General features: G+C 46.2%; 1 protein-coding gene across 1 annotated transcript in view; it reads right to left on the bottom strand.

The window, feature by feature from the left end:
- PTPN2 (protein tyrosine phosphatase non-receptor type 2) overlaps positions 1–17382 on the bottom strand; it is a 323265-nt gene extending 305883 nt beyond the window's left edge. Inside the window, exon 1 of the mRNA XM_069219931.1 lies at positions 17178–17382. Coding sequence (XP_069076032.1) covers positions 17178–17234 — 57 coding nt within the window. The 5' untranslated portion in view covers positions 17235–17382. The remainder of the gene's footprint in view (positions 1–17177) is intronic.
- Between the last annotated feature and the right edge of the window lie 3712 nt (positions 17383–21094).

Raw genomic sequence — 21094 nt, 5'->3', positions numbered from 1 at the left:
AATTTTGGACACTCCCAATAATGGCCCTGAGAGTAGCCCCCAGAGGTGCCAAGCACTCAATGCCTTATGGGTGCACTCCATTACGAAGAGAGACAATAGGTTAGAGGCTCCAAAGAGCTCAACCAGCATTTTTATTACAAATAGCTCCAATTTACTTTTATACTTTGAATCAGACTCCGAGGATGCGTAAAGTATTGCCACTGGAATACGCCTTCAAAGCTTCATTGTCTGCATGTTTTCTTCAGCTGCTGTATCATCTTAGTTTGTTTGCTCATTTCGTCTTACAAGGTACATGACTCTCATATCGACCCAGAAGCTCAGCAAATGTATCTAGTCCCTCATGATGCAGTATACCCTCGAAGTAAGAGAGTGTCAGTGTTGTAGTCTATTGCATGCAAGCTCAGTCTCATTTCTAAAAGGAGGGATCTCATGCTAGTGTCATCAGAATTCTGCTCCATCACCTCAGCACCCATTATGCCTGCCACCACCTCCACCCTCACTATCACTAGAAGCCACCTTCCTAAACCTTTTGGACTCAAATGTGATCTTGGTCTTTTACTGATCGGTCGTATCCATGGCCACTCTAACTAGGCTTGAACAGTTAACAAAAATGCCACCAAGGCACCAGTACCGTTACAGCCAGAGAGAAGTGGTCACAGTCCAACAGCGTACTCATTCAGTCCTGTGACCAGTAGAGGAGGGCATGGAGTCCCACCTGCACCAAGAGATATCGTCCAGCTCCCATGCTATGTATGGATCATCTCCAATCCAGGCACAGTGTTTATCCTATGGAGTGTGGAAGTGAGCCACCCAACTAATTTGCCATTGGTAGGTGCAGTAAGACCTCCACGTGGGAGAGGGCTGCATTATGGATCCATTCAAGCAGCACAGACTTTGCAGGGTCACAGAGCACAGATAGTGCTAGGCTGCCTCTCTTCTCAGGCCCAACAAGGCCACAATTGCCACCCCACCGATGCTGGCGCTTGCTGCTTTGGGTCCGCAAGTCTGACAGGCAGCGGGGCCCCAGTTCCACTGCAGCAACTCCTCCTGAAGCCCATCTTGCCCACTCCCTGGTTCTCAGACCTGCTGAACAGGCCTAATCAGCTCAATCTTCAAAGTGTGAAGGCCAATTCATCAGATCTGTGCTGTAATGCAGCACTCAATGTAGTGTGCATAAGAATCCACAGGTTTCACAAGTAGATGGAAGACAATGGCTGATGATAAGTGCAGACTGAGAGCAGAGAGTAAGGAGACGCACTCAAAAGTGACCATCTAGATTGGAGTATTCTGGTGCAGATTTATAGTAATAACAAATGAAAAGTGCCAGAATAGCTACAGATCGCTTCAGAACAAATGCCAGTCAGTCAATGTCATATAGTTAACAGTCTCTTCTCAAATACAAGAAAGGCAAATAAAATCTCTCTAACCATCTAGCCCTCGTCTATAACCAATGTTGGTCAGCAACTCTGTACAAAGAGACTCAGAATTCAACCAATGACATAATTAAATTGAAAGGGTTTAAACGTTGTAGGGAATACTCATTATAATAATTATGCAAGTAAATACTTAACCAAAATAGCACTGGCCGATCGAAATGAGACCTCTCCCCAACCTAAGCAAGCTGCAAAAATCCCAAGAGTTTTAAAATTGATTACCAGAATACCTACGAGATCACACATTAACAGTGCTTTCAAAATGCATTTTTTATTTTTTTTATTAGGACACTGCCCCCTTACTTCTCAGCAAGGCACTTAAAAACATTATGTCCGCAGTCATAGGCTCCCAGTTAAACCATGCCATTGTAGTTTCTCAGCTTTCAGAAAAGTGAGTTGACCAGATAACGAATGGTTCAAGATGTAGCAGCTAAGCTTAATTTACAAGCCCTATGAAGAACACACAAAACACCTCTTCTGAAAGAGTTCCACTGGCTACAGGTAAATCAATTGATTCAATTTAAAACCAGAAGCCTGGTTTTAAAACCAACACACTGTCTGGATCTTCAATTCCAGAAAAACAAATTTCTAGACATATTCCATCTCAGAAACTTCATTCATCTACAGCAAAGCTGCTAGTAGTTCCAAGATCTCGTAAAGTTAAATATGGGGGATGAGATTTTCTGTTTTAGTTACAGCGGACTGACTCTCTTCCATTCTAATCCTGTTCCCAATCCGAGATTTTGTCTTTTAGGAAAGCATTAAAGGCATGGCTGTTTAAACAAACTTTTGCTGATTAATGGAATGGTCATTTCTTCCTCTACCCTCCTCCTTGAATCACATAAGTGTACAGCAGTGGTTTCATGTGTTGAAGCATGTGCTCTGTAAATGCAAATACCACTAACATTACTTAAAGGCTTAACTTTGGTCTGAGAAAGCTTTATTCCAGGAGCAGCAAATCAATCTATAAAATCTGGTTGGGTAATCGACAAAAGCATGGCACACATTTACAGCTCTTCTGAAAAAGCCATTGTGTGCCACTGCAACAGCAGAATACTTAGAACAGTATCTCAAAGACAAGCAGCAAGCAAAGCCCTGAAAGTTGTGACAGAACAACTTTGTTGACAGCAAAAAGGCCTGTCATTCTGTAATACCCAATTTTTGTCAGCAGGACAAACACGTAAGAACCAGGGCAGAGCACTAATTATCTGCCCATTCCATTAACAGCGGAAGACAGTGGCATCAATTTTTTGGCAAGAGACAGCAGTTCACTCTCCAGAAAGGTGATCACCTCTCAACAATAACTTCTTCAGCTAAATCACAAAATCTGACTTGCAAGACGCGTGTGCCATGAAGGTGCGTGCTGAACCAGCTGTGTAAAAATTCACAGTCTACAACATGGCTTTGCTTGCAGTTCTCTTCAGATCATCGGACTGCTGACAATCTCTACTTTCATAACAAAATGACATTTCTAAGAACCAGCTGAGGTGGACACAGGGACAGCCATCCGAGGTTGAATGTGAAGAGCCAAAAGAGAATTAAATGTGGCAACCTGCTCAGAGCCTGCTTTATCCGTCACACAAGCTAAGAAGCCAAGCATTCAAACTCTTGCAACCCTCGATTCCCAAACACAATAGCCAAATATAGGTAATAGCTACTTAATCCTTGCAGAGGTGGTAGCTCCAGTCAAGCATTGCTCTCTCCAGTCCAGCAAATCTGATTTATGCGTTGGAGGTGGCACAGTAAATAAATCTTGTTAACAGATTCAATTAGTGATGCACCATCTGCTTGCTTTGGAGACTTATGAATGTTTATGGAACACTGACATTTATTTTACCTAGAAACCAGAGAATTAACTTCACGCTTTTCTTGGAAGCAGCATTTGCTCAATCTTTAAAATTATTGGCATTTAATCTGATTGTGACAGGGCAACATTCAGCTGTTCTTTCGATAAACATGTCGTATTTTGTTAAACGTGAGTAGCAGGAACAATATACCTCAACGAAAATAAGTACTATGGAAATCCATTTTGTTAGGATTTCATGCATCATCAACATCTATGAAAACAATTTTATATCATTTAAGCCAAAAGACAGTTTTATAGATAAATATTGCACTAGAAAATGAAAAATTGATAAAACATGCTTACAATATTTGCAACAAGTAATAGCAGTTGGCGTAGTTACTAAAATAGTTACGTAATTTGTATAAAAAGTCAAGGACATTTTTCCAGTCCTGCATTAAGAAATTTCCTGGATAGAAACAGCAAACTATCTCAGGAAAAGCAGATCACTTAAATGTAGAGGAAATAAATTAAAAGCTCAGTCCTATGAGACCAAGTATAACAAATACCTCACTTGTCTAACGAATCTGTGTTAAGTATGCAATGGAACTGACAAAAGAAAAGTGCATTAGAATGAGTCCGAAAAGTCTACAGTCAGTGAATATCTCTTGATCTCTACTAGCAAAAGCATCTATGTGGCTACTTCCCATTCTGTAGACACCAGCTGTTCTCTGAATCTCAGACAAAGGTGAGATGCCCATTCAGACAGGAATTAATCGTTCTTTTACACCCAACTCAACCAAACTCTGGTCCTTACTCTATCAAATAGACTTTTAATTTCCTGTCCTCAGAACCATTACAATGAATCACTATTTGTGGAGGGTTTGGCTTTGCCAATGTTTCTTTTCTTATGGTGGGTGGGGGATACACAAGTGTGTAAGTGGAGTCGGAGGGAGGTTGCTACACAGATACGGGGCAAGCAACGGTTAAGGGAGTACAAACAACATTACAGAAAGACCGTATCAATGCCAGGAGGGGTGGGTGAAAGAAGCAAGGGGCAAGTGCTGACAGATGAAACAACAAAGATGGTCCAGACAGTGTTTCAGCAACAACTACCACCCACCTCTTCACATTTTGCACTTCACAATTTTTACATCAGCACTTTTCACCCCATGAAGAGCAAATAAAATGTATATTTTGTACCTTTTAATAGGATGGCTGTCGATTTGTGGCTGGGACCTATGGTGATTCGAACCTGATCATGACTTGGCTCAAAGCAGCTGTCTGTGTACGACTGTCAAATTCAAATCAACCAAAATCTTCCCAAAGCGGTCTCAGGCAGCTATGGCAAAAGGAAACCAGCTGCTGTAGCTGATGAATAAATACCAAAGAAATGAGTGACGAGAAAGCTAACCAACTGTAATTAATTGGCAGGGGAATCTAATCACTTTTTACATTTTTATTTTATTTTAAGAATCGATCTCTCAAGGACTATGCATGCACCGACTCAGTTGAGATGTAAAAAGCAAATAATCCACTTGAGTGTATTGGGTACTGCCCTGTATCATTAAATCTGGACATTAAAATCAAGGCCAAAATTCTGGTGACTAGGTTGAGGTAATTAATCCCCTCCCTGATTTATGCCTACCAGGTAGGTTTTGTCAATTACTATATTACTAAAAAAATCCCATATGCACTCAAACATATATACTATATTCAGCCCACGAAGGCATTGCCTTGTCATTAAATGCTGAGAAGGGGTCTGACCACAATGAGTGAAGCTACCCTTTCCAGATACTTAATAGAGGGGTCATCAATGAAGATTTTCTACTGAAAGTGAGATGGTTGTATGAAAACCCTGAAGAACAGGTGAATTGTGCCAGCTTCCTCTCCAGACAGTTTACCACAGACACTGCCATTACCTACTTTACTCTTCCTCAGTATTACAAATCCCTCTCAATGGTCATAAACACCTATATTGCCATTAGGGGAATTGACACTCCTGAAGGAAATTTTCTTTACGGCAAGCAGATGTTATTTATTGACACAGACTACTCTATCTTTTCCAGCTTTGATGAACCAAATACATGGCTTCTCTACATTTTTAGAATAATAGATATATGGACCAATGCAAAACTTCACCCTTTTCTCATATAAGCAACAAAGCTAATCTGCCTGGCTTCAAAGTAAGGTAGACGAAGAAAGGCCTTATGTACCGAGGTGAGGGGGCCCTACTAAGTCTGGGTCTAGGCAACACAGTATCCAAGGATTCAGAAATGCTCATATTCAGAAATAAAAGTGACAGGTCCCTATGGGAGCAATTGCACCTATCCTTACTGGGAAGGATACAAATAATAGAATCGAGTAGCACCACATTTTAACTACTTATCTCCCATGCTCCTGCTACTAGTACACAGGAAACTGATAATTTGCATTAACAGGTGCTGAATCATTTGGAGAGGTAAGAGACCAAAGCCTGCTTAAGAACACATCCATAGTGAACTACGAGAACTGTGCACATCTGATATATTATTTACAAACACACACAAAACCACCCATGTGAATCTCATGAGAAAGAACATTAGCTAATACTAACGAGCTAGACCTCCTCTATGTATACAAGATACCCATAGCCTGGATAGACCCATTAACTACTGTTCTGTTCACTAACTGGAATCAAACAAACTACTGGCAGTCAACCCACGACTACACACCAACACTGCCCTGTGGAAAAATGTGGAAATATGCAGAAGAAGGAAAAAAGATACATTGGAAATAATGGAAAGCTATGGGTATTGAAAAGCAAAATCAACATTTCCAAGAAAGGGGTGAAAAAAAAAATCTTTGAAGTCCTTTAAGAGGGAGGAATTTGATACAAAGGATAGTATGTAAAACAATATAGACAACTCACCTAGTGTGTGCTGCAATTACCATCGCCAAACAGGAAATATCTTTGGGATACCTAAGAAGGACTAAGTACTGTCCTTCATAAATTTGAAAACAGAACAAGTTTGCATTGCCATTTATAGAAAAGCACCAAAACTGAGTTTGAAAAAAAATGGTAGAAAGTATATTCTCTATTTGACTTATCAGCTCTACTTAGTGTTCATGATAAAATCTAAGAGAAGCTTGACTGAAATTTTCTTTTTTAAAATACAAACGGATTGGCATTGGTCACCGATGAGATGGCACAAAGTAGGACTAATTCCCTATAATAGATGCTGGAGATGCAACCCGGGGAGACACAATAATTTCTATATTCATTGGCAATGTCCAAATAGCCTAATATACTGAGATTGAATGTGTCCAAATAGCCTACTGTGCTAGGATGACATTTGGAACTATCTATTCTAAGTCTCTGGGTTCCCAACGTCAATCATCTGCATATCTTGTTATGCTGCAGGGTATGCCAGGCTTAAGAAGTCTGCATCATTAGAATTTTTAAAATCGAGAGGTGAGGCTCTACCAAAGAGCACCACACTTACCCCAACTGTCAGTAACAGTCAAATTTAACTGCAATGTTTCTTTATTGGTGTCCGAGTAATAAAGGGATCAGCCACCACCACACCTCACATGGCAATAACCAAAAGTTGTTCCTAACTGAATTAAATCAAAAAAACTCAGCACTCAACGTATTATATTAAAATCAATTAGAAATCGTTAAGGCAGATAACAAGTATGATCTATGTCAAAATTTTCAATCCTTCCACTTTACACTCCTTATTTTATATTTTCAACATCTTTATGGACCTAATGAAAGCACATGATTTTGAATCCCTGAAGAAGTTCGAAAAAACAAAAGACACTGCCTGTAACAAAAGATAAAATGGCTCAGGCTACAATTGATTTTAAAGTTGATAGATGAACAATAAAGAACTGGTTTTATCTCTCCATCGGATCGTTGTGTAATCTGTTTGAAGTGGAAGGTTTGAACATGTGGACACAGACGCCGCTTGCTCTCTGCCATAACAATTTCCAATTGATTTTGTTATAATACATTGCACATTGAGTTTTGTGATTTAGTTAGAATCCTGGATATCCACAACAGCAAGGAACATGGCTGGTAGGACGCGCTCCTAGTGAGCTCCCGATTCCAACAAAATCCTACACTGATCCTGGAGTACCTAAGGCTGTGGCGACCCCACCCCCCTTATTGCAGCGGGACGTCCTGCTGGGAGTTCATGCACAGCACAGTCCCTCTTTTTGCACCAGCGGAGTCGGAGAGCGCGCGCCTCTCCTGGCCCGCGCTGGAGGCGGCGACCAGGCCCGGGCAGCTTGATTTGGTGCAGCGGGTGGCCGCATTGGTGGCGCTGCTGGATTGGAGGGTGCACTGACTTGGTGACCTCTAACCTGAGCACGGGGGCTCTTGGGCCGCGAGGTGGGCAGCGGCGCCCTTGAAAGATCTGGAGGTGATGACTGGGCCCCGGTGATCACTGCAGGAGCCTGCAACGAGTGGAGGCAGAGGGCAAAGGCCTCTCCTGGGCCGTCCGGAGACTGGCTGCTGGGCCAGTGGCGGGTCGCGACGGTGGAGGGCAGGCAGCGTTTCCTGCGCTGCTGCTTCAGCCGGGCCTTTTGGACGTGCGGCCCCCCGGCCTTTGGGATAGATTTTCTGGGCCTGGCAGCATCCCATGCGGACACCGGGACGGCCGGTTGGAGACCCGGGCGGAGGAGGGGGGCCCGAGGGGAGACAGGTCGCATTGGGGTCTGGAGACCAGCAGTGGCTGGATGGCATGCGCCCGGATGGGCGTAAACAAAAGAGGCTCCAGGACCTACATTTTTTGGCCTTCTTGCTCGTTTGGGCCGCTATCTGTGAGGGGGGGAGGGGATCCTCTTCTATTGGGGGCGTCTGCGGCCTTAGTGCTGGACACTGTGGGAAACAGGTGAATAGTGGTGCCTGGTGGCCCGGAGGACAGAAGACTTCGTTTTTGTGGTACTTAGTATTTCAGACTTCACCAGCAGTCCCCCTACAACACCAGGGTCTGGGTCGGAGCCCTGGTCCAGGGACGGGGCGGTATGGGGCAGCACACGCAGACAGATCCATTGCAGGGTAACACCATGGGGCAGTATACTACCCCGGTGCCCCTGCCACAACGCCCGGCCCGATCAGATGGGAGTGGAGATAATGTGAGGGTGCCAGAGACTTCGGACGAGCCTTCACGTACAGACATCCTCACGGCCATCCAGGGCTCAAGGGTGGCACTGGAGGCTAAGATCGAGTGTGCAAGTGAAGGTTAATATACTTCGGGCGGACCTTTGGAAGGTGTCCGATAAGGTCAAGGTGGTGGAGGGATCCATTGTGGAGCTACAAACGGAGGTGGGGGCTCTGCGGAACCAAATGGCGCAGGCCAATTCTGTGGTCGGAAGGCTGGAGGCGAGGTTGGAGGATGCATAGGGGAGGTCCCAGCAGAACAATGTCAGGCTGCCGGGCTTCCTGGAGCGTGCAGCAGGGTCTGCTGTGGAATCTCTTGCTGAAAGCTGGATCAGAGATGTGCTGCAGCCTTCGAGACTATCCAAGGTTTTTGTAGTGGAGCGTGCACATAGGGCCCTTGTCGCGCTGCCCAGGGCCATTATTGCCCGTCTTCTGAACTATAAGGATTGCGACTGTGTGTTGCGGGTTACCCGTGAGTCTGATAAGGCAATCTATGAGAACTGCAAGATATCTATTTATTCTGATTACACAAGCAAGGTGCAGAGCTCTCGAAAGGGATCCTTGGAAGTCAAGGCAAAACTCTGTCATGAACATTCGATATATGCTTCTGTATCCAGCTCTTTAAAGATGATTTCAGGTGGGAGATTGCATTTCTTCGATCATCCGGAGGAGGTGTGGCAATGGCTGGAGATGTGGAATAAAGTGGTTCCGGGGAGGATGGAGGGAGCTGGAGGAGTCAGTCCTCAGGCCTCTGGAGCGGAAAGCCCGGATTGGAGGTCTCGTGGAGCAGGTCAGGTGGTGGATGATGGGACTGGCAAGTCGGTTGTGGACTCTAATCACAGAGTAGAGATACAGCAGGATGGAACAACGGTGGTGGTGTCTACTGGTTTGGCCGGGGACCTGGATGTGGAACAGGGGCGAGAAGCTGGGGGGGGGGGGGGGGGGGTTCCTACGCAACTCTAACTATGATGTTCATGATTCAGGGTGCCTTTGTACCTTTTTCTGCAGGGTTGGTGTCCACAATGGAAGTTCACCTTGGGGAGAGCTGTGGCCTTACTAACTCCGCTGGCCATTGGGGGGGGGGGGGGGGGGGGGGGGGGGGGAATCTAATACTTTATGAACCAAGACTGGGGTGGTACTCTGGTCATCAGTGGATTGATGCCGGGGTGGGGGTGCTCACTCCACATTTGTGGTAGGATTTAAGACATGATAAATTGGGGATTAGGCTGTTGTCCTGGCAGCATCTATGGAATGGTTTGTTATGGTGGTTTTTCTGTATATCTGGGGTGGAGGTAGTCCTTCCTTGGGGGTGGGTCACAAGGGGAGGTGTTCAGCCGGGAGGAAGGGCAATTCAGTATTACTATGGGCCGTCAAATTAACATGTCGACCTGGAATGTCAGGGGATTGAAGAGCTACTCCAAGCGCTATAGGGTACACTCCTTTCTCAGGAGGCATAAAGTTCATATTGCCTGCCTTTAGAAAACACCTATGACTGAGGAGGAGGCACACAAATTGTCCAAGAAGTGGCAGGATCAGACGCGCTCATACTCATTCTCCTGCTATGCGCAAGGTGTGTCTGTATGGGTGGCCCCGGGGCTTCCATTCACCCACATCTATAGAGAAGTGGATGTTCAGGGCCACTATGTCCTGTGGAAGGTATGTTGGATGGCCTGCCCATATTTATCCTTAATACATACGCACCTAATACTGATGATCACTCCTTTTACACCAGAATACCTGAGATTTTGGGGGACACTGTGGGTGGCCCTTTGGTCTGGGCGGGGGATTACAACTGTGTCTTGCACGGAGATCTGGACCACCTTCTGCCGAAGCTGGGAACTAAGCCCTTGATGGTGAAGCCTCTTAGGGAAGTGACAACACATTTGGGACTATGGGATAGTTGGAGGGAGCTGCACCCAGAGGGCAGGGAATATACTTGTCATTCCAAAACACACAATACGCATACCCGATTGGAAAGTTTTCTGTTGGGTGGTCTTAATAGCTCGCAAGTACTAGATGTTACGCATATGGGTAGATTCTTATCCGATCATGCACTGGTGTGGTTACAGTTACAGTGGGGTGCTGCAGCCGCCTGTCTAGCGCATATTTGGTGTATGCCCGCGGCCTTTCTTACTGATGCGGGGTGTCGTGAACGGGTGGGTGAGGCTAATGAACAGTACATGGAATTGAATTGGAATACGACACAGAATAGGGGGCTGGTATGGGAGGCTATGAAGGCAGTCATAAGGGGGGGGGGGGGGGAGTGTATAAGCATGGTGTGCACGGTACGCAGACAATTTGAGCAGGATCTTACAACACTGGAGGTGAAATGGGGGGTTGGGGGGGGGGGGGAAATCTGCAACGGCAGCCACTGGACGCAAGAATGGCTGATCAAAAAGAACTCAGGCTATACAAGGAGATTAATAGTTGTTGGGATACTTTAAGTCGGATCACACTTAAAGGGTATAGGCAGCAACTGCACCGGGAGAGAGAAATCTGGCGAATTCCTGGTGTGGATTCTGAAATGGGAGGTGGAGGCCCCTCCCATATTGCATATCAGGAATGGTGACGGCGAAATGCTCACGAAGGGCACGAACATTCTGCGAGAACTGGCGGCCCAGCTCCAAAGGGTGTCGAGCGATGCTGTTGTCCCACCCAAGGAGGGTGGGAGTTTTTGTTTTTTTTTAAAGCAGATGCGGCTTCCGCGCCTGGAGAGCAGGGATGCCCTTGAGACTGCGATCTCCACAGAGGTGGTGAGTGAGGGAGTGGCTGCAATGACTAAGTCCAAATCCCCCGGTAGTGATGGTTTTCCTATTGAGTTGTATTAAACGTTTTCCTTGTCTCTGCAGGAGAAACACCTGGAGGTCTTTGAGGAAGTTCAAGTGCGTGGTATATTGCCAGAAACCATGCATCAGGGCATTGTCTGTTTGATGCTCAAGCCGGGGGGGGGGGGGGAGGGAAGACCCCTCCTCATATCGCCTGCTTACCATGTTAAGATACTTTGTAAGATCTTAGCCACTCGGCTACATGGGGTGATTACGGGTCTAGTGCACGAGGATCAATGTGGGTTAATCCTGGTGGTCATAGTACGTCCTATAATCTGCGCTGCCTGGCACATATCATGCATGAGACCGAAGATGTGGAGACTGATTTGGAGCTAGTATCATTGGACTTGGAAAAAGCCTTTGACACAGCTGAGTGGGGGTACCTTTTAGAGGTCTTGCAGGGCATGGGGTTTGGCCCCGGTTTCTGCTCTTGGGTGCTGTTGCTGTATACTGCACAAGTACGAGTGGGGGGGGGGGGGGGGGGGAAATCGGGGGGGGCACAAGACAGGAATGCCCGCTTTCGCCTCTATTGTTTGTTTCGGCGGTGGAGCCACTAGCGATATGGCTTCACGAGGAGATGGAGCTATGGGGGATCCACGTGGGACGGTCCACACATGTAATCTCCCTGTATGTGGATGACGCATTGGTTTATGTACGGGATCCTCGTGTTTCAGTGCCTATGCTGCTGCAGAGGTTGGAGGTTTTCGGGGCTGTCTCTGGGCTCAGAGTCAACAGAAAGAAGTCGCTCCTGTTCCCCTTGGGGTCCCTTCGCGGGGTTTCGTATGTTGATCTTCCTAGAGCAGGTCTTCAGTGGGAGGTTGAGAGTTTCTGGTACTTAGGTATATGGGACACTCACTCTAAGGCTGCGCATGATAAACACAATGTTGAACGAGTAGTAGCTGGCCTGGAACGCTTGATCTCATTTTGGAAAAAAGGTTGCCTCTCGCTGTGATGGGCAGGGCTGCGGTGGCTAAAATTGTGTTTTTGCCACGGTATCTATACTTGGTTCAGAACTCTGTTTCCACTGGCTGCCCAGCTCTTTTGTTGTTTGGATAGTCTGCTGATTTCTATGGTGTGGGCCGGTCAGCGAAGTAGGGTGGCGCTGCCAGTGCTGCAGAAGGATCTTGAAGGGGGAGGGTTGGCGATACCTAACATCAGACACTACTATTACGCAGCACACTTGCAATATGCTGCCAAGTGGATGGTGGATACTGATAACTGGGAGAAGAGGCTGTATGCAGGACTGTGCGATGGGCGGTGAATGGTGCACTTATTGATGTCTGGGTAGATCGGACCCTGCTGCACCCAACCTGATCAAGACCACTGCCGGGATTTAGGAGCAGGTAGTTAAACATGTACTCTGACGAGCCCCTTTTGATAGGGAGTTGAAGTTGTGGGACTTGGCCCCATTTCGGGATATGAAGAAGTTAATGTCGGAAGAGGCTTGGAGGTTGTGAAGTGGCAGGGGACTTTTACCCCAATGAAGAGTTTCTCTCTTTTACTGATGCTCAAGATATGTTTGACCGGGGGTCCTGGACAATTTCTGCAAAATGAGAAAATTGAGGACATGGCACAAGAGATCTGGAGTGGCTTCCTGGTCGCCCCCGAGGCCTCATCGGTGATGAACGGTCTGATTAATTGGTGTGAGGGGATGTATTTGATTGCCCGTTTTAAGGATCAACCAGGTGTGGTCAGTGTGGGGCGTAAGGCATGAGAGTCTGATCTGGGGGAACCCACAGGAGATGCTGATTGGGATTTAGCTCTTTCTTTGGTGTGTACAGTGTCATGTAATCATATGTTTCAGCTGCTACATTTTAATTTTGTGCATGGAACGTATTTCACACACCGTCGGCTAAACAGGATTGACCCGAACCGTAGATCGTGCTGTCCTAGGTGTGGCGAGTTTGGTGCTTCCTTCATCTGGCTTGGGCCTGCAGGGCAGTACATGACTTTTGGCAGGAAGTGGTAGCACCGATTGGGGAGATCATGGGATTGGGGTTAAGGGCAGTGCTTTGACCTGTGTTTTGGGAGTAGTGCAGAAGCTGCGCCGTCGGGGTGTTCCATACGTAGCAATCAGTTGGATGAGCACCCAGAGCCCAACGGTCTCCAGTTGGCTAAGGGATTTGCTGGAATGGGGCGCAGCCGAGGAGCAGCATATGGGCTTGATGTGAAGAAATGAGAAGGCACTCGCTGATGTAGCAGCTTGGGGTGGACTTTCTTTCAACGGTTCACTGGTGGGGAGGACACGAGCTCTACAAGCAGCGCAGAGGACGAGGGGGGTGGGGACACTCGCTACGTCCTCTGAACAGGGGGCAGCCAACTATGGTTTCGACATGTTCCTACTTGTATAAGCTGTTTAATGACTGGTCTCACAATGTCTTGGGTTGGGATGGTGGGTTATGCCTGTACAGTGGCTGTTACTCTCACAAGACATGAAACTGGTGTTAATTGGCCATCTGGTACTCCTCTGTAATAATGATGTATTGTCTTGCTATTACCTGCACTGTACCTATGTTCTTCTTGGTTCAATTTACTAAAATTCAATAAAAACATTTAAAAAAAAAAAAAAATAGTCTGGATCCCATAGACTCTAGCGGACTTAACGTACTAGTGTGATAGCAAATTAGTGTATAGGTCACTGACAATAGATTTTAGGAATGTGTGAGACAAATGTGTCACATTTATGGAACATCTATTGATAATGCCTGCTTTCTTAAGCCTAGAAAGGCGAAAAAGAGTTGTGAGTAACTGGAGATGAAGACTCAAATGTATTCTTCAGGAAATAACGTATTTAAGAGACTCTGTTAGATGGACACACAGAGATGATCTGTTGTTTGAGATATATATCAAAACAAAGCCCTTTCATGGTTAGAGTGGCGCATAAATCAATGTACGAAGCCAGGGGCTGCCCTAAAAACATTAAAATCTGGTGAAAATGGTGGGATAATTTTGCACTTGGTTCACTGCTGTAATTTCTAACTCTGTGTACTTTCTTGAATGTGCTTCTGCTGTTTTTGTATTGTTGACTGTATGGGATGCATCACTTTCGACTTCACATGCCAATGACCAGTGAAGAATGGACATATTACGGCTATTTATTTTGCCAAAAATTCTATAAAGTTATTCAAAAAATTAGTAAAAGCATGTGATGTTGGAGACCTTTACTTATATTATTGCTAATTCTGTTTTTTCACTTTCCTGCTGACAACCATGTCAGATGGACGGATGTGATTACTGCTGACAATTTCGGATTTGGCAGGGAGGGGGTGGGGTTCACTATTGCATCACTGATATTAGTAGCTAGGAGTGATTTTCACTGAACATATGTGGCCCTCATTACAGAAAAGGTTGGAAACCACTGATTTGAAGGTATTCACACCTGCACAGACAATGATTTATCAACACACAGATTAACATCGCAGGAAATTGTACTAAATTGCTGTAGATCAGAATGAAGTTACAATACCATACCAGATAAATTCATAGTAGTTAGTGCTCAGGTCGATATACAAGGAAACAATGACCAAAATAACGCAGGGAAAAAAGAAATGCCCGTTTAATTAGTGTGCAAATGGGCAAATGAAAGATAGATAGATAGATAGATAGATAGATAGATAGATAGATAGATAGATATACACACGCACCTTTCCTGGGGTACCCTTTGAGATAAATGTCAATCTGTATACTGCACGACACCATAACCCAGGTGCTCTAAAGTAGTCCAGGACGCGGGGAAAGGGGGAGGGGGGTGGGTGAATTGCAGGGAACGAGAATCTATCCAAGATAGACACTTGTCTAAGGCCAAATAAATAAAAATTAAAAAAACAGGGGGGGGGGGGGGGGATTTCCATCGGTCTAGGAATGGGAATGCAACTTCCCAAAAACAGATATAGTTGAGCTCAGCGTATCATTTGTGATGAAGACTTAGCTGTAATTTCAATTTTAATGCGGACAGATGCTAAGAAAACGGACGATCTGCACATGACAAAAAAATAATCACACTTAAGTAATCAAGTGGGTCTCACGTGATAACGCACCGGTCATTAAAGTCACTGGTGTGGACTCAGAAGCTGATCCGCCACGCAGCATTCAATGACTGACCAGGTCATGCAGAGGTGTCAGAATAATACAAAAAAATAAAGCAATTATCAAATTAGATTGATGGCTGCGCAGCAGTGAAGGGAAAAGTAAAGAACACACCATTCGGCAGAAAATTCAGTTTTCCAAAGAGGGAGACCTAAATAAGTCTATGGAGGCTTGTGCTTTTAAAACATACATATTAGGAAAATGTGGATGATAACAGTAAGAAGAGTTCAAGTTGACACGTATGTTAATTATTCTTGCCACATTTTCTGAAGGAATCCATACTTTTGTGCACACTGTAAGCCATTTATTTTTAAAACATGGAAGTTACCTTTCCTTCATGTCTGAATGCCATAAATTCCTGCTCATACATTGTGTTAGCGACTGCCAGGCTCCTCTCTGTTTAAACTTCAGTGGAGTGGGGCCAAAGACATGAATATTCCCCAATTCCTTTGAACCTCTTTTGCCTTAAATCGGACATTATTAAGACTGGCCTATGGTGCTACCATCAGTATTCACAACCCCTTTATTATCTGAATACGGGAGGGGGCGTCACGTTTATCTACTGGATTAACATGTTGCGTCGTCACCAACACGACAGGATTACACGACTAACAATTTACAGACCACTTATTGTCAAATGTACACAATAAGTAAAAAAAACATCTTAAGAAAAGATAAGAAATATAATGATTTTTAATATAAATTAGTTAGCCATAACAGGTCCAAATGCAAATGAGAAACATTCTACCTGACACGTTTTCAATCACAGAACTTGTATACGTAGCATGAGCGCGCAGAGCATACGAATCAAACATGAGACATAGAAAATAAAGCAACAAGCCGTAGAGCGAGGGTCGGATAAGCAGTTGGGTAAGCCATGTTATTCGGGAGCATTGGCATATATGCGGAAACATTTAGTTTACGGGTTTGTGGTAGATGCGTGGCTAATGGATGGCGATGGGAAAAGGCTCACTGTTAAGAGGCCTATGATGTGATCGTATGTGTGTGGATGCAAGGTTCAAAAGACCAACCCGGGCGAGCAACTAGTTATAAACAGAACGACGAGCTGCAGTTAGCGGGCCAGGGTGAAGTCGCGCGGCAGCTATCTAAACCACAGAACAGGGAACCATGTCCGACGAGTAGGCTGTAAAAAGGTACTTGTTCAACAACTACGGAGCCGTGAGCGTCAGAAGCGTACAAAGGGGATTGTGAGTACGCAAAGAAGACAATGAAAGGGCCTGGGAGGTAGTGAAAGGGCCTGGGAGGTAGTGAAAGGGCCTGGGAGGCAGCGATGTCAATATGAAGCTATTGGGAGGCAGGGAAAACCCATATAGAGCGCACAAGACGCAAACTTTTTAAAGCTTTAATGTTCTCGTTAAAATGCAGCCATATTATTTGTTCTCTGCAGCACAGTATACAAAATTATGGGAGAGAGTCACAAGTAAAAGTTCTACATTTTATAGAAATTATAGGAAAACAAGAAGAAAATGAAAGCCGAGGGCCTAACAAGCAAGTTTGAGCCGCTGCGGGAGCTGCCTATAGTAGGGAGTATAGTAAGTGTTCTGAATGCTATCTGTGGACTCTACTGGTCCGACTTATGAGTCCAGTTACAGCCTCCACTGCCGAGACACGAACACCTCAAGCACTTTATTTACTTTTTACAAGTAGTCACACTACACGGGGACGGCGCATGCGCAGGCTACGATGCGGGTCTCCGGGTGACCAGGAACCTGGGACACTTGAACTCCGGCATCCTACACCCATCAGTTCAGGCAAAGCGAGCACAACAGCTCCCGTCCGGCGCGCACAAGGGGATTCCCGCACTAAGTGGGTATGAGGAATAAGAAGGACGCCGTGAGAAGAGGAAAATGGAGTTCAGCAAGCCCAGAGCGCACACTTACCCCATAAACCGGGTTCCAGCGGTTACCCGAGTCGATGTCTAGGAATTCCCTCTCCATGGCTCCCGGGGGCTGTGTGCCGGGGCAGGAGGGCACGGCGGGCGTGCTAAGTATTTAGCCTAGGTAGCCAATCGGAACATTCCGGGCTGCGCGCTGGAGGGCCGAGCGCAACCAGCCTCGCGCTACTGCTTCTGACACTGGCAACCAGCAGTGGACGCATGCGCGCTGACGTAATGCTTCTCTCCCGGAAGATACTTCGGCGGGGACCGAAGGAGAAAAGTACCTGGCGGGTGACGTTACCAAGGGGAGGGGCCACTGCTCAAAATGTTCCGTAAACCTAAACATGTACGGGAGCTACATGTGGTGTTAGGGTTTTCAGCTATTTTAAGAGCATGATCACTTACGTGTGAACATTAGGAAGGAAGCTAATACATTGCTGTTTTCTTGTGCATTGGGTGAGATGAAAAAATAAAGAATACGGTAGGCAAGATCTCATCTTAACTATTACGTATTACGGATCATAATCTGAATTCGTCACCCCTGTTGCATCGTGAAATCTATATGCGTTTACATACTTTACTGGTAACGCTAGACCCAAGGACGTAGGTTTACTTCAGGTCGCTGACAAATCTATTTCAGGACCGGTGGCGAGTATTATGCAGTTCTCTCTTCACTTTGTTAAAATCAGCTAGTTGAAAGTTCAACAAATAAACGTTCGAAACTTCAACTCCCGTGAAGTTAAGCACATAACCATGACAACCAATAAACCAATCAGCTGTCCCTATTAATGTCCATATAAATGGTAGACGAGAGCAGTCCTTCCTCTTTCTTCACTCCTGTCAGTCAGTTAAGCCCTCGCTTCCTTTTGGCTCTTTTACAGGGGTTGTCTAGGATTGCCTTGCTGCGTGATTGCTTCATTGCCTAGTTATTTTGGTTATTGTGCATTTTTTACTCTGCATTCTCTACATTCTTGGCATTCCTTCTTGACAGCTTGAAGCGCAGTAGGCTGTGGTCAGAGCACGTAGTCGTTTCGAACCGCTAAGGGCGCACGTGCTCGCCGTTTTACGATTGTCCGACAGATTGCACTTCAGCGCTTCCATGCTGCGATCTGCCAGTGTATGTGGGGCCCATTTGAACCCTGCCCTCGTGGTTTGAATTACTTGCCCCCCCAACCCTCGCCGACACCGCGCTGCGGTAAGTGCAGACTGAGCCAGCTTGTAATTTTCCCTGCTGGGAACCCTAGGGTGTCCACGGTGAAAATTATTTGTAGAGCACGATGAGGGGCCTGCCCATCATATCTTAGGCTTGTGTGATTTGGTGCTCTCACCCCTATTAGTGGACACTCCTCTGGTGGTAGGTTATTTCTTTATATTTTTTGGCTGGCTCTGCGGTCCTATCTCCACCTTTATAATCCTCTGAAGTGTGCTAAATATACATATAGTTATATATTGTTCTGTGTCTACACACACTAGATCGAGGATCTTTGAGGACTACGCCTATACACTCTCCGTAGGGACTGAGTACGTTTGGCCCCCTCAACGGCAGCTTCCGGATGGAATGGATAAGCTCCTTTCACAGGCGGTAGTTAAGGCTTTAGCACCCCTGCAGGATAGGGTGGATAGATTAATGGACCAGGTGTCCAGTACCACTGGGATTTTTGGGGACCCAGATTCACAGGTCGGTACCTCCAATTCCTCCTCTTCCTCTAGGAAGCGTGACGCTGGGCACCTGGAAGGTTTCACCAGGTTGAGGGAAGCCTTTCGTAAGAGTGCGCAGACTCTTGCACACATACCCTGCCGGGAGGATGCTACACCCAGAGAGCATGGCAGCACAGCTGCCCTGGAGATGGATCCCTTTTTCGAATCACCCCATACTAGGGCGGGGTGAAACCGATGATGAGGGCTCATTGGACGAGGGGCGCGTTTTGGGCAGACCTTGGCGTCCATCCGCGACCACCTCTAGCATGGAAGAGGAAGGACTGGATGATTTGGATATGTTTTATCCAGAGGACATTTACCATCCTCGGTCCTCTGAGTGGATTGCTGCTCCCAAAGTTACTGCTTACGCTGCCAAGACGATTCGACATCCTTTGGAGAAGGAGGTTAGAGCCCGCCTTCGGGTGGAATGTCCCAGGCCAGCGCTTGAGGACAAAGTGGCGGTTACTCCTTCAATAGATCTCAAACGGTGCACTTTTTTCTCAAAGTATCTGCACGACCACAAGAAGGGGATCGATCGCTCCTGGCTGGCTTGCAAGGATAAACTTTTGGATGTCCTGGGTCCATTGACTAAGATCATTGAACTGACTGCGTCAGCCAGGGTATCAGGAGAGCCTTTTCCAACGGATTTGGTCGCAGGATGGGCTCAAAGAGCGGTCTGTCTACCTGGAAACGTGAACTGCGCCATCTGTGTGGAGAGACGTTGTTCCCTCTTGATTAAAATTGACCCCAAATTGGGGGAATTAGCTACCCCGGAGGCAGGTGCGGTCGCTTAAGGCAGTCTATTTAGGGGCCCTTTTGTAAAAGAGTTGGGGAAGTTTGTTTCTACCTTTTCAGCTCTGGACAAGGCACAATCATCTATGCGTAAGATTTTTCCGGGGACGGTTTTCTCCGGGGCCGAAAGAGGAAGGGGTCGTTCCTCTGGCCATCCCCTGCAACCATGCCCCTCGAGACCCCAAGGGCGCCACTACAATGGCTGGAACGATGGGAGACAAGGTGCATTTTTCCCCAACCGAGGTTCCAGTATATGCCGTCCCTCTCGCTTCCACAGAGGAGGTTCCAATGCTCCATGAGGAAGCAGTGGTGAGCATTCCCCTTTTTTTTCCCCCTCAAAGTCTGGGAGGCAGAATCGGTCTATTTTTAGAGAATTGGGCGTGGATCACATCCAACCCTTGGGTTTTGGAGACGTGGTAGATTTCCACATAGAATTCTATAGGACCCCAATACAGTCTGTGAAGCCTCCTCGCATGCAATTCAGTCTTCAAGAATCTCAATTAGTAGACACGGAAATACAACTTCTTCTGATCAAAGGGGTCGTTGTCCCGATCAATATTAATCCGAGGGATTTCTTAAGCAACATCTTGGTCGAGAAGAAGAGCAAACGTTTTTGTCCCGTGATAAACCTCAAGGCATTCAACAAATGGGTGGTTTATCGCCACTTCAAGATAGAAGGTATCCATCTCCTCAGAGATTTTCTGTGTCAAGGGGACTGGTTGGTCCGTTTGGACCTCAAGAACGATTGCCTTACGGTCTCGATCTTCCCTCCTCACCGACGCTTTCTGAAATTTCGATGGTGGGACCTGACAATTTACAAATTCAGGTGTCTGCCTTTAGGCCTGTCATCAGTACCATGGCACTTCACAAAGTTGTTGAAACTGGTAGTGGAGTACCTGAGGACTCAGGGCGTCAGACTAATAATTTACCCAGACGATATCCTTTTGACGGATCAATCCCGGTCTCAGCTGTTGGTTTACGTGAACATGACTATTGCCTTGTTTCAGGATCTCGGCTTTGTGATTAATGCAGAGAAGTCTATGATTCTCCCATTACAATCCACAACCTTCCTGGGATTTGTAGTGGACACTACTTCAGCGACACTGAAACTCCCAGAGAACAAGATATCCAAGATAAAGAAAGAAATATCCAAAGTGCTCAGGAGAGACAGGACCTCCCTCCGCCAGATAGCCAGGATTGTGGGCCTTCTGTCTTCTTCTATTCAGGCTATCTTTCCGGTCCACTGCACTACAGGGCCCTGCAACGATTGAAGGCGTCCCACCTCAGGAAAGGACAAATGTACTTGGAACTGGTGGAGCTTTCATCGGAAGCTCGTTCGGAGATGCAGTGGTGGTTGAACCACATGGAGGCGTGTAACGGGAAGGCAATCTTTGGCTCCCTTCCCAACCTGGTGATAGAGTCAGATGCCAG

The sequence above is a fragment of the Pleurodeles waltl genome, chromosome 2_2 (genome assembly GCF_031143425.1).
Source record: "Pleurodeles waltl isolate 20211129_DDA chromosome 2_2, aPleWal1.hap1.20221129, whole genome shotgun sequence".
Taxonomy (NCBI): domain Eukaryota; kingdom Metazoa; phylum Chordata; class Amphibia; order Caudata; family Salamandridae; genus Pleurodeles; species Pleurodeles waltl.
The sequence above is the reverse complement of the archived record's forward strand: the minus strand, read 5'-3'. Positions and strand labels throughout refer to the sequence as shown.